The sequence below is a fragment of the Oreochromis niloticus genome, linkage group LG10, assembly GCF_001858045.2.
Source record: "Oreochromis niloticus isolate F11D_XX linkage group LG10, O_niloticus_UMD_NMBU, whole genome shotgun sequence".
NCBI classification, from domain to species: domain Eukaryota; kingdom Metazoa; phylum Chordata; class Actinopteri; order Cichliformes; family Cichlidae; genus Oreochromis; species Oreochromis niloticus.
In genome coordinates, this window is record NC_031975.2 from 14,258,238 (window position 1) to 14,272,712 (window position 14,475).

General features: G+C 39.4%; 1 protein-coding gene across 3 annotated transcripts in view; it reads right to left on the reverse strand.

Moving 5' to 3' along the window:
• cadm2a (cell adhesion molecule 2a) overlaps positions 1-14,475 on the reverse strand; it is a 203,671-nt gene that overhangs the window by 62,658 nt on the left and 126,538 nt on the right. For 2 of the 3 annotated variants that reach the window (XM_013272384.3, XM_019364042.2), the window contains exon 2: positions 9,152-9,178. The exons of the other annotated variant lie outside the window; for it this stretch is intronic. In XM_013272384.3, the coding sequence (XP_013127838.1) occupies positions 9,152-9,178 (27 nt within the window). The remainder of the gene's footprint in view (positions 1-9,151; positions 9,179-14,475) is intronic. 3 annotated transcript variants of the gene reach the window in all.

Sequence of the window (14,475 nt, forward strand, 5' to 3'; positions counted from 1 at the left end):
GAGAAGAATTTCCCATTATCGCTATATGTTATAATACAAAAATAAATGTATTACGAGCACTTGCTGATGTTTTTCCAATAATCCTGTGTTAAAAAATGTGCATCTGAATCCGCATCGAAGGTTTAGCCACCCTGCAAAGCATATTCTCAGATGCTCTGACACTATGAAACGTGGCCTTTAAGTGGCTCACTGTTAAAAAAGGCATCCCACTAAGAAGATAATGAATGAGAGGCAAAAGATTACATAGGACATGACAGCTTTGCCATGACCAGTTAGTGTCTATAAGGTTACACAGGTGGCTACGCAGCTGGGTACACAAGGTTTTCAGAGTGATTCTCAAAGTGTCAGGCAGCAGGGTGGCCTGGTGATTGGAGAGATGGTACAAGGTCAACGGTTTTATCATCTCAAGAGCTGGTGTGAATTCATCAGCCAGGGATGTATCCTGTCACAGCGTCCTTGAGAATAAAAACTCTCCAACCTCTTCATTCGTTTAAAGCATCAGAAAAAATATTGAACACGCAACTGGAAAAATAAAAATAAAAATAAGAATACGCTGTCATTTCCAGGAAGGAAAGGCTAGGGCCGATCACATGAAGCACAAAATGTGGTTAGTAACTTCCTGGAACAGAAGTTAACATGTCAGAGAAGAGCATCATCACTCACTGCCCTCACTCTGGGACTCTCCCTCCAACTGTGACAATTTTCACACTCTCTCCTTCGTTTTTCTCAAGAACACGCTGCGTACACGGCGTTGTCTCTTTTCTCTTTTGCGGTGACCTTTTTCACGCCTTCTATCAACATCCATCCTAAATCAATGTTGCATCTCCAATGTGATTTATCAACATTTCATAACACTATTATGCCTGGCATAAAAAGCCAGCCTTTAGCGTTCACTATGAAATGAAATTGCATGTTCCTGTGGAAAAAAAGGGTAATTACCACTGTGACAAAAAGTATATAGCAGCTTTTAAGAACAAGAGTATGAGTGGAGTCTAAAGCACCATATGTAATTTATCTTTCGAATATCTTGAAAAGAGAAGACAAAGTGAAATCTCCGGCAATAAAAACACAATTGGATGCATTTAGACTGGTATTGCGGGAGGGAGGCAGAGTTAGAGTTAAAGCACTTTCACTGCTGCCAAAACGCTCATAAGTGAAAATATTTAAAATCTCCCTTCCATTTTTCTCCCTGTGTGCATTTATCCATTAAAACCTTGTATAGTTGGTGAAGACTTCACACAGTTCTAATTGTTAACCTTTCTTTTTCTAACGTATGATCCAAACTTCAGTTAACTAATACCCGACAATAAATATTTATACAGTTGACATATCATTATACATTTTGTTATTCTATATCTAAGTTTAGTAATCATTATTAAAATTAGTAAGACCACTAGGAGGGTGTTGTTTTATCAGGTTCTCCAAAGATATTCCCTTAAGAAGCACCCACACTCATCGCCCATCACTTTGTAGCTGATTGTCGGTTACTAGCAGATATTGTAGTGTCTGGTTGCCTAAGTTATATAGTTACTAATCAGTGGTTTTCTTCATTTTAATTTTTAATCGCTGATTGAGAAGCTCAGGATCTGCCCGCCTTGTGTCACCACAAGTTATATCACCTGCCATCACCTGAAGTCGCTGTATGTCACTGACTTTTTGTGGCTCCTGGTCAGCCTGTTGCTGCTAGTTGCTTCCTGTGTGGATGCTCCTTTTATTTGGGGTTTTGATGATGGCAGTGGAGCGTGCTGTCAGACATCTCAGTTCGATGTTTCTTATAGGTGATCCCTTGTGACCTACAGATCACATTATTTTCATCCCGGAAGAGATCATCCCCATCAGGATTGAAATGTTTCACTACAGCGCCAAAGTAATCACTTAGAACTGCCATAGTTCCCTCTAAGAGGGCAAGTGGTCCCACACAGTGCCATCATTATGCCCCTCACAGCATAACAGAGCCACCTGATCCCCTCTCTGTAGGGGTCTACAGTTCAGGTGTTTACTTTAATCTGTCACCTGTCCTTATATGAACAATATTGTCATGCAAATGGACATAAATTGGGTTATAGTGGTTCTCTCTGTTTTCATTCTTATAACTGAATAAACATTCACTTTTCAGCTTTGTTCTTTTTCTCTTGGCAAATGAGGCGTATGTAAATTGCGCTTGCAAGCGAGCATGCCCGCGTGAGTATTTCTAATCTGAGCTTGCTCTTTTGACAATGATAAGTTTCTTGCTGTGAGCAAATTGAATGCAACCCCTGCAGAGGGTGGAGCTACCTTTGTATTCAGCACGGGCATACAATCACCTCAGGACAGTCATTTTTGATCTGGAGATATGAAATTAATTATTCGGCACCAGAGAGGCTGGCTACGGCAGTGCTGTTGTCATTTACATACAGTAATTAGACTGGGCAGCTGTTGGTGCTGCCGTTGCAAACTTGACATCCAACTTGGCCCTTGGAGTCAGATCAACAAAATATCACCTACTTCTCCATGGTGCTGTTAGGTGTTGTTTAAGAGCAGTGTTACAGAGAGAGTCCAGGTTTGTTTGTGTATGTTTTTTCCTTTTCCACTGAGTGAATAATGTTAACACATGCTGTTAATACAAGGACAATAATATCATTTAATATGATATAAGGGGAAACACCGAAGAAGAAGTGGTGTTTCTCGAGTTTACAAAGCACAAACATGCCAGCTCACGTATCTCCTCTTGATTTTTTTGTTTCTGTTTTTGATGACAAAGACCTGCCACAGCTGAACTTTTCTGCGATGCCACTTTTCAGGAGCCAAACCTACATATCAAAATTTATAAAAGCCCACAACCCAAATTCAAATTGGTGACCAGACATGTTTCCAGACACTTCTACCATTTGCCCAGTATTTTCTGCCCTTGATTCAGCCACATCAATTTAAAGGGCAGAGATATAAACCTCTGCCCATTCTCAGCATGTAAGCTGCCTGAGTTCAAGCTTGCTCAGTCCAGAATGGCCAGGGATCTCACTATCCTTTCTGAGCCAAGGTCAGACATCTCACGGTTTTATGACGGAGGTAAACCAGGCCTTCATAAATACTTCATACAGTGCTTTCTTCCAGCTAGCAAAAGCAAACAAGCAAGAAGAAGAAGACGACGAAGCGGAGAGCAAAAGAAAATTAGGAAAGGATATAAGCACATATTTTGACAGATAAGCGAAAGCAAAAAAAAAAAAAAGGGAGAAAAAAGGAGAGAATGAAGAAAACAACTGAGGCGAGAGCAGAAACAAAGGAACAATATCTTAAATGTTTCCTTCTAGCCATCAAAGAGCCATTTCTTGCACAGCTAAATTCTCTGAACTGTCAAGCAGAAACTTTGGAAACATTCAAAAGTTATGCAGTCCTGATTTATACATAAAATTTAAGCAGGTACTATTAAATACATATCTTTGTGTACCCTCTTTGTGCTATACATACTGCTGTGCACTTTATATGTAATAGTAATAGGTGCAATATCCACTAAATGTTATCTTCACTGTTTTTCAAAATAGCAAGATCACAGCTTCATCTATTGAATTTTTCACTTTATAAGGACATGAAGGCAAAGCTTTGGCTCGATTTCTTCTTGAATATAAGGCCAAGCAATATTAGCAGGCATCCACATGTTTATTGGCTTAGTAGGTCATTCAAATTAAATATCATGAAAGCATGAGGGCAGGGAAATCAAATTTATTGTGTTTTCTTGCAAAATGATGTGGAGGAAGAGTGTACTTGACTTCATCTTCTTTTTTATCACAGGAAGGATTTCATCTCTTATGCTTTCATACAGGGTGAGAGCAGGATAATCGCAGGCTAGGGTGGCATTCATGAGGGAAATCAAACTAATCACTGCTGCCACCAAAAATTCCCAAATTCCCCAAATCAACATGACACAGTGTGATTTTCTAATGTGTAGTGATGTGTTGACAGATTCTGTTCATTTAAGAAGGATCTAGGGAAATGCTCGTCACCCCAGGAGGACCTGCAAGATTCAGTGGGCAGAAAGTACTAATTTTAAAAAAAAAAGAAAAAAGAAACAGCTCTCATCATTTGGTTGGTGTCAGACTTACTTTGCCACAAAGCACTTTTGCCACAGCTATTAGTCAGTCACAATGACAGGGCTGATACTAGCTGCAGTTACAGTCACACGTTTTTCATTTTGACTGAAATCACTCCAATTGACGATTACCGATCTTACAAATCAACAGTTCAGATTATGTCGTGGTGGATGGGGAGAGGAAGGTCTGGGCAGCTCTGCTTTGATTGGTGCCCCTGCAGTATGGAACGGGTAAGATGCAGAAAATGAACGGATGGATAGATGGGAAGGTAATATTTTTGACAGGTAGAAAAGAGTGCATCCCAATGGACGTTAGGTTTCCATACAGTCTTACCTTGCATAAAACCTCCAAATTTGATCAAACTTTCCCCTGTCTCTGTTTCAGAACTCTTTGAAAATCTTACATCTCATAATTTAATCCAGTTGTTATTATTGTGAAATGCACTAACTGAATTTTTTATTTGAGTTTTTAAATCCACAGTCAAAACACTTGTAGTACAGCCTCTTTTGAAGAAGCCTCAGAACTCAGATACTAGAATACTGAATAGAGACAGACCACTATCACATCTTCACTTAGTAGAGCACATAATACCACAGAGACTGCCCTCATTTCCTGTGGTGTTGCACAGGGCAGGTGTCTTGGTCCATTACTTTCCTCATTATACATGCTACCACTTGCCAACCTTGTCAGGCAGCACACCATGCACTGCTGTAGTTACACATTCACACTTTTTCTGTAGAACCAAAACAGTTTGAGCCCTGAGAGGGAAACTCTTAGAAATATATAGGCAATAAGTCCAGCTGCAAAAATACCTCGATCCACACCTGTCAGTCGCAAAACTGACACTGTGTCTCTTCAGTAAATCCCAGTCGTTGCTTTTTAATGCCAAAAGAGGGTTTGCGCTGGCGCAGACTGTTAGTAAATCTAGCCCTTGGACTCTTGGATCCTCTACTGCCAACTGGAAGACAGCCAATATTTTTCACAGACATCCAAGGTTTTTTCGTCTGGGGATGCAGTTTTTGTCGTTAATGCTCCTAAACTTTGAGAGCCGTCTGTCTCAAAAGATTAGGAAAGCAAGCTAGATTGATACTTTAAATAAATGTAAATACAAAATTTAACAAGTGCACTTCCTCTTTATCAATCCTGCTACAGAGCAGATTCAAAAGTTCTCTTTGTCTGTTCTTCGAGGTTTTATGTATGTTTTATATGGGTTTTTTTTTTTGTAAATTCTTTTGTAAAATTGTAAAATGCAGTAGAATGGATGTATCACTATAGGAGGGGTGGACAACAAGCAGGGGGCTGCACACAAACAGAAACAGGACATACAAGAAGAAGAAATATGCTGAATTTCCCTCGGGATGAATAAAGTATGATCAATCAATCAATCAATCAATCAAATCCATGAATTTAGGCAGGTGACATAAATGAAACGGTTTCACATGTGTAGCTATCTCACATGTTAATAATATCAGAGTATATGGAAGTGCCTAAAAACGTTCAATCCATGTGAAGGACATCAGAAGGTTATAGTTGTGGTTGCAAAAAGACTTCCGGTCCTGCAGAAGTCTATAGAAAAACAGCTTTCTGATATATATTTTAAAAATGTGAGTCTCCAGTGGCATATGCATTCACTGTGCTGAGGTTCCAGCTTTTACAGGTTTTCCTTTTTGGACGTTCACGGGTTGATTGAGACGGTCTGCAAGCCTATATCCACACTAAATTTCCCATGTGTGCTATTATTTTGGCTTACAGAAATTCTTATAACAACTTTCCTGACGGCATGCATATTTTAAAGTTACAATTTTCTTCATCTAAGTGAACAACTCATTGTACATCATGAGTAGGCTGCAAACAAGAGTTGCTTGTGACTTTGTATTCTTTGAGTTGAAGTAGTTGTGTACAGAAATGTATAGAAAAGCAGAAAACAGGTCTCAACCTGTGGCTCGCAGCAAACTTACTAAACTTCACAGTTTTGTGATTCCAAAAACTTGGGGCAAGATTATCTTTAAATAGATATAAGATAAAAAAAAATGGAAAGAAAGAAATTGACTGATTTTAGCATTTTGTTTAATATGCACTACAGCGAAGTAGATTGAGAAGCCCAAACTGTTTGCCAGTCAAAAAACAGCTTCGACAGGCTAAGCAAGACCCTGCTATCTAGTACCAGATGTTAACAGCGCATGTTTTATGTCTTAGAGTGAGTCTTTTTTATAATGAGAAGAGGCCTTTTGCAGAGTTTCTAACACTCAGTTTCGCATTGACTCTTTTTCCATTGACTGAATGAATGCTTTTGAGCCAGTGTGCATCACTTGATGAATACAGATGTTATAGTAATGCGGTTTGGCCACTATGCCAAAATTGCTGCTTTGGGATGCTGGGAAGGAAAATTAGGAAAACTGAGTGAAACTTATTAAAAGATGTTATGATTGTGTATTTACAGTATGCAGCTAATAGCTTTAACATTTGAGCAGAAAATAGAAGTTCATTTGCTCATACTGAATTATTCTTTCCCAGCGAAAATATAATTCATGTGCTTGTAAAAACGTTTTCTCAGATGTGACTCTGTAGAAACACCACCACTGCAGTGTTACTATGAGTTGGTGAGGAGACCCACATGCCATCTACATAATATATAGACAGTATTTTATCAGTGACTATTTGAATATTTTATGAGCAGCCCTTTGTAAATATTTTGGCCAATCAACTTATGTGTTGTGGTTACGGTGCAAGTGATGCATGTACAAGACTCACTCTAGATAATGATTTTGTAAAGTTTAAAAAACACTAATTAAATTTAGTTAGAAATTGTGTCACTTGTGCACATACAAGTGCCATATATTTATTTTTTGTGCTGTTTTTTTGCTCTTCGTGCTCATTTGCAATGCTGACAGTGAAATATAACTGCGATTTAAACTTCCACAAGTTAAAAAAAAGAAAAAAGTAGAAGAACAGAAAAAAACCCATCTTTGAATTAATCTTTCATGCTGTATGCAGTAATTGGCGATGCTATATATACATTTACAAAAGAATAAAGGCACCCTTAACCATCCACTCAGTCCTTCAGTCGCACACATACCGATGAACCGATACTTTGAGGTGAACTAAGCCTTTATCCACCCACTGATCAGCATGAATCTTATCTGGCTTGTTATGTTTTCCTACCAGTAGCCTCATTATAAGGGTAAGAGAGGCAGGCCGGAGACATGTGCTCGACTCTGATCTACACATCTTCTGTTCCCCCTATTAAAGAGTGCGATGGATTTCCTATACTGCTGCGGTAAGATAGAAAAGGATGATAGTCAGGTTAGGGTAGCCTTTAAAGAGAGGAGGGAATCAAGAGTGAGTGAGACAGAGATGATACAGTTAAACACATGCAGCTGGATGCTGATCAGGAAAGAGGTGGTCTAAATTCATTATGCATTCAGACGCAGCGGGAAAATGAGAAAAAACTGTAGCGAAGTGTTGAGGGGGAATGTGATGTTGATCCTGTGACTACTATCACTACAGCTGAGGATAGCAGGGAAGGAGGATGTAAGGCGATGACAGGGCTTTAACATGAGGATTATACCAAATCTACCATTCGGCAGCAGGCAAACCCTGACAACAACAAGTGTTGCTTCCTTCACTTCCTTCCATTACATTCAGACTGGGTTAGTAATATACAGCTTTTCTAGCCCTGTATGTTAAGATGCACCATAAGGAAACAAACACTGGAAGGACCTGTGTAGAAGGTCCGTACGAGCTCTGAGCACAAAAATAATTATATAAAATGTTGCTTTTCTACAGGAGGCTTCTGGATTAAGATAAAAGCTGTTCACATGAGCTGATTTGCTATTTTATTTAAAATAATGAGCAACTTGCCATATTTCCTCTGTCTTGATTGCCTCTGTTTATTCATTTTATTCCATACTGACTCCATGAAGTTGCGATCAGGGCTCATGCCATCTGCTGCGGGAGCCATGTTCTTCTTGTTGTCGAGGATTGTTCTTTCTGGTTCTGACTGCCCTGCTGTTGTCACAGTCATGCTGCAGGATGAATTTGGGACTGAGCTCCAAAGCGATCTCATCATAATAACCTGAGTTATATAAAAGCTTTGCACAGTGCCAAACACTTTCAAGTTCTGCCACTTTAATTTAAAAATTTGGCTCAGATTATGATTCTTGAAGAAATGTATTTATTGCATAATCACTGCGAAAAATCTATAAAATTTAAAAAAGGAGCTTCATTTCTGCCAAATATGCTTTGATACAGTTTGAGTGTTTTTATTAGGTATGCCAACCTTAGCTGATACCAATCCTTTCATCTGACTTATGATCACATCTCTGCTTAGGAAGTGACTGTTGTGTGTGTGCGTGTCTGTAATCATTAGCCAAAGATGGTAACTAAACAGAAAGGGATTATAACCACGGTTGAATAAATTCTTAGTCTTTGAGAAGCATATTTGCTGAGGCACGCAGAATGAAATCAGGTTATCTGCTCTCAAATAAACACTTTGCTTCTCCTCTCTGACTCACTTTTTGATCTATAATCCGTTCTCGCTGCCATAGCGCAGACACAGAAGATGACGGAGAAGATTTGGATCTCTTTAATTTACTGCCACCTTTCCAATAAAAGCAATGGCAAAGGACATTATCACACAGTTAAATAGTTGATTAATAATTGCATGACCTTGAGCTGTGTTTGCAGTATATACATACCTAAATGATTTCCCTAGTACTAATTTACAAATCTAAAAACCTATGTTGAAACAAACTGTCTAATTTTATTCTCAAGCAAATCATTTTTTCTACATTATTTTTCAGTGTTGGGATAGTGATAAATCCCACTATGGCAAAACCCTGTATTAGAAATCTGAAATGAAAAAAAAAACCAACCCTTTCACCCAAATACACAAACATGACTATTCTCAAAATAATCAGGGAACAGCAGCACAGACACACACGCACACAAAAGAATAGAAGCAAATAGACTAAAATATTCGTCCATTAATTTTTAAAAATAAAAGGTTAAGTCTCTTTTCTGATATTGGTTTGTCAGGTTGAGTTTGAGGCACAGCAGGAAAAGCAGCAGCAGCAGCCACCACTCACCTCGAACTTTGCCTTTTGAAGCCATCACTGAAGTCCCCAAGTAGGCAAGTGGGGTTGGACGGACAGCAAGAGAGGCAGATGTCAGAATACAGAGGAAAAAGAACAAAGAAAGAAGACAGAACAACTGATTAGATAACTGTAGGAAGAACAGCGTGTCTGCATCTGTCGCATATGTGCAGAAACAGCATTGTCTTTATCTTGGATGTCAGTCACAAGTGCTGAACCCCCACCCGCACAGATCAGTCAACCCTGAAAGAGAATGTCCTGATTTAGCTCATCAGCAAATTGAGACCTTAGAGTGTGACACCTTTTAATTAGTCGAGACACATCATGTGGATCATGCAAGAGTGCTTTTGGTTTTTTAACTGCCAGACCTACAGTATATGGGTTTGAGCATACTGTACGTGTCATGTTGTGGATTTGTGCTGCCGTGCGTCTTTTGACTTTGGGTAGAAAATAAAGATTTTGTTTCATAGTAATGATTTATATGTTTGGATGCAGTGACACATTCCGACACCGGTGAACCATCATATCATCCTGTGACTGACAGTGCTGTAATCAGCGAAGTGAAGGACATACAGGGATGGTGTCCAAACCAGTGTATGGCACGCTATGGGAGTATTCAATTAGCAGCTTATTCAGTACAGGCCAGCAAAGCCATGTATGAAAAACAAATGGAACCACAACATAGAGGACCTAACCAACACATGAGCATCACCTCTGAGACATCCTGCGGGTAAAAACACAGAGGAGAGGCAAATAAACAACATAGATTGTCTATTAGTGTGCGTGTGTGTGTCTGTGTATTTGCGTGTGTATCCTGAGGGAATGACTCTTATGCTTCACACACACTGCTTTGCCAAATTGATGGATCTATTGGAATGCCTCCAGTGAGCCTGAAAACGTGTACAGCTCTAAGAGACAGGGCCTGAAAAAGAATGAGGGAGCGGGAGAACAAAGAGAATCTCACTGCAGGTGCCGAGTCTGCAGGTTATGAAAATTATTGTGGTTTCTTTTCGATTACAGATTAATAAACTGCGCTCTCTCTCAATGACAAATATGGAAATTTCATACAGAATTTTAAATGTACTATCAGAAAGGTAGCAAAAAGTAATCCTTGAATGCGGGCCCGGAGATACAAACCAGCTGCTAAACAGTCCGTACACTCGCTTGACTCTCACATGGATTTTGTTTTGTTTATATTTGAGGGCCATTAAATCCTGATAGCCAATTTTCAGTGGCTGACAGAGATGATTACGCTTTGTTAGTACTATTTCACAACTTGCCAAGATGCAAGGTAGCGTGGGGAAGTGAGAATATGAAAGATAAAAGAAAATGCAAGAAAAAGTGCTACAAAAGAAACATATATTACATGTCATATTCATCGGGCAAAAAAAGTGACCACGTGACACATCGCTCCTCTTTTACACATGCACACAAATGCACACAGACACACACAGACTCTTGAAATGTTCACACCTTGTTGTTGTGTCACTGGTCAAGAGGGAGAGGGCCCAACAGACAAAAGGGCAGTGGACATCACATGTCCACCAGGGCTGCTTTCTACATGAGACTGATGGCTTTGTGAAATATTCCTTTAGCCGTGTCTGACCTCTCTATATCCCTGCTTTTCATGCCTGCTGTCAAAGTATGAGTTCCCTGTCACAACTCTCCCTCTGTGATCTTTCTAAGTCAAAATCTGTGGGGAAAAAAAAAGCGGACAAAAGGTGAAAAACGTGGGTTTTTACAACTTTTCACTCATAACAAAGGAGGAATATACGGTGTATACAGCTGATAGGGAGACATAAAGGACAAGCTGCTAAGAAAAAAGAAAAAAAGAAATGGAGGGAGACTTGTTCACTAGCATCTCCACACTTGCGTCTCAGTTTTACAGTTACCAGGCAACCGACACAACAGTTCTGTAAGTCAAGCTGAAATTGCATAAAATGCTTTTCATCCCGTTCTCTCATTCCCCCATTTTACCATGGAGTGAGCATAGTATCCCCAGTTGATTACACAATGGCCACCTATTACACGCTCTCAATACTTCATACTGATTGGAGAGAATCCACTAGAGAGAGATAAGGATGTAACACCTGAATTGGATTAAGTTTGGCTGTTTGTGTATACTGTACACACAAAAGCTCTTCTTTTTCCATTGTTTCATGTTCAGAAGAGAGTTCACTTCAGCACATCAACATACCACTTTATTTATGAATATTTCTTTACCAGCACTTTTAGTCGGTGGACCAAACCAAGGCTGCAGCAGAGCTTGATATTCGCGAGGGCACAAACAGTGATGCTAATGGAATGTCAATAAAAATTTGGTGACAAAATAATTGTTAGTGGTGAGAAACAGGGAGTTACCATGTTTAATTAACCTCAACTTTGAAGCCACTATGGGAGTAAAGCACAGTGTGTACTGACCTGGAAATGAAATGGAGAGGGAAAATGAATGGGAAAGACAATAATTTTACCACATCAGTAACTAGTATTTATAAGCTAATTATCTGTGTATGTCTAAAGTCTTTTATGGATGCGGATGGGGCTTAATTATAAATATTACAATATTATATTCACGATTACCTAATCACAATTGGATCATGACTGAAAAAAAAAACTGCATTATTCGGCAGTCTTTAAGATCAAGTTATGCCTGAAAATTTGCATTATAGATTTCACCAGGCCCAGCACTAACCGGACTGGAGATTAACAGTACTACATGACTACGAGCATAATGAACACGATCTAATTAGAAAACCATTAAATAATGCAATTACTATTACTTATATATATATATATATACACACACATGTTGTTTACCCCAACACAAAACAAGCCTTTAATAAAGAATTGCTAAACAGACACCCGTTAAAGTATTTTTCACCACAAAGCTTAGCTAACATACCAGTGGTATCCCTGCAGTTAGCTGAAGCAATTAAGCAGCCCTTCCCTTATTTTGTTACACTGTCCTTCTGACGTGTTTCTATCACGTAAATCCTCTCGGTTTGTCTGAATTAGGGTTTGGCCACGGTTTCAGACTTGTTAGAACCCTAGTATGCTTCTGTGTCTCTGCTGAATGTGTAACTAGGCGTGATAGCCATAAGATAATAACACTGTCTGTATCGAGTCTCAACTGCTTTAATTTGGAACTTGTCTGCCACCCATGTCACTTCAGCTTTAACTTCATTTCATGGCATCTTGCGTGCACAAATAACAGTGCGTAGTAAAAATGGGGTCTGTCCTGCAGGGTGAAAGTAATCTGCATTAAATGAACTTCATGCTTCTTGGATACATGTTATATACTATTACAAAAGACAGTCATTAACACATCACATGTCTTAAGACATTTGGTGGGGTTTTTTTTTTCAAACTGTGTAAATATAACTGTAATATGAACAGATGGATACACATGCATGCCATCACTCTTTCCAAGTATTAGCTAAAGCAGGCTCTTGGTCTAAGTAATGTGCAAACAATGACATTTTATCTAAGAAAATGAAAAGTGAGTGACTGCATGGTGGTGACACAGGAAAGCACTGAGGTGCAAGCAGGTTGTTCGGTGTCTCTGTACCCATCAGCAGGGAGCTGTCATGAATAAACTGTGTGATAGTTCATACTGAAACCACCTACTGTGACACACACACACGCAGGCATGTACATGCACACATACATAGCAGTGATCACAGTATTCCCTCGGGGTATAAGTCTCCTGGGAGGACGTGAGGAAGGATGTTGCAATACAACATCCTTCCTGTTTTCCTCCTCTCTTCTGTCTACATTCGTCTTCCTTCAACTTATGCACATTCAGGAGTTTGTATCACCTCTCTTTTCAAATCATTCTGCCTCCTGATTAACCCTTTCCTTGCCTGCGTCTTACTCTGCCCTTCTGCAATGCCTATCCCCTCAGGCTACCTTTTTTCACAGTGGCAGATATATTCAGAGTTTGACAAGCAGTAAAAAGCCTATGGAGATCGATGTGTGCAGCGAGGCTCTCTGAGGTGTCACATGGCATGATGGAGAGTTTAGCTTATCTTTCGTACAGCAGCAGCTGTTTTGCCATATGTCTGATGTACTCCCGGCCCTTTGGAATCCAACCAATATTCCACCGGTGAGCAGATTGCTGTAAAACCTTAACACACTCTTTGTCACCTTATGACTTGGCTGTACATAGAACTATCAATTGTCACATACTCATGAGAGCATAAAAAACATGTACACTGTGACATATTCATAGAGGGCCCTACACACATTCGTGGCTGTATTTATTCAAAGCAAAATAATCAGCTTCAAAATAGCGATCAAGTGAATGCATTTGAATCTCATTTGAGTTAGCAGCAAATGCATTTAAATCCTATTTGATTTAGCACTGCTTTAGCTAAGGGCTGCGATTCATCTCTTTGTAATAAAGGATATGGTAAACAGTGTTAATAGATGGAATCAAGGTTACTTAACTCAGCTTATTGCCACCATACTGCCTGCTTTATTAGATCTGTCTACCACACCCATGTTTTCTCCCATTACAGAGAGACACACATCTGTTTGCTTTGTCATTTAATCTAGCATATTTGATTTCCACTCCTTAACACAATTACACATACATACTCTGTCTGCGGTTGAATCATGCGCTCATAAACTGAATGCCCATAAAACAGAGACAAAGATGGGCACACGAGGCACACATGTTGATGACACGTACATGCTCTTCATAACACTTGCTCCATCTTTAGATGATGCTCTGTAGCGGTGTTTATGGTCCCAGATTGAATGCCTTCCAGACTTTTTTTTCTGCAATTGCAACAAAATCTTATGAATCACCATCACCAGACCATGTGTGAATGGCACCAGACAATCTGGCCCCGAGAGCTTCTGTTTAGCTGCGTACATTCTGTTTGCCAGCACAGTGACCAGCCCTTGTACGTACAGTACAGCTCAGAATTACTTTAAAAAATGTGGTTTTTTGAACACTTTTAACTGCAAGGCAGCAATCTGAAGGAATGAAACTAGATATTTCTTTGTATTTTGGCAGGAACATGTGAAATAGGCGGAGCAATTTATTGAAACATATACAAACATATATGAAAATACAGTATATAAGCTTGTACAAATCTAACAAGCTTTACTATCAATATTGGCATTATTACTTTTATTAATCATTAATCATCTTTAGTCTTGGTCCCACACTGCTTCAATAATGCTGAGGTCCAAACAGTTTGGAGGCCAGTCCATGACTGATAATGTTCCACTGTGTGTATTTCTATCCAGGTATTCTGCACTGACAGTGTGTTCACTTTCATGCTGAAAAATGAATCTGCTGCAAATCA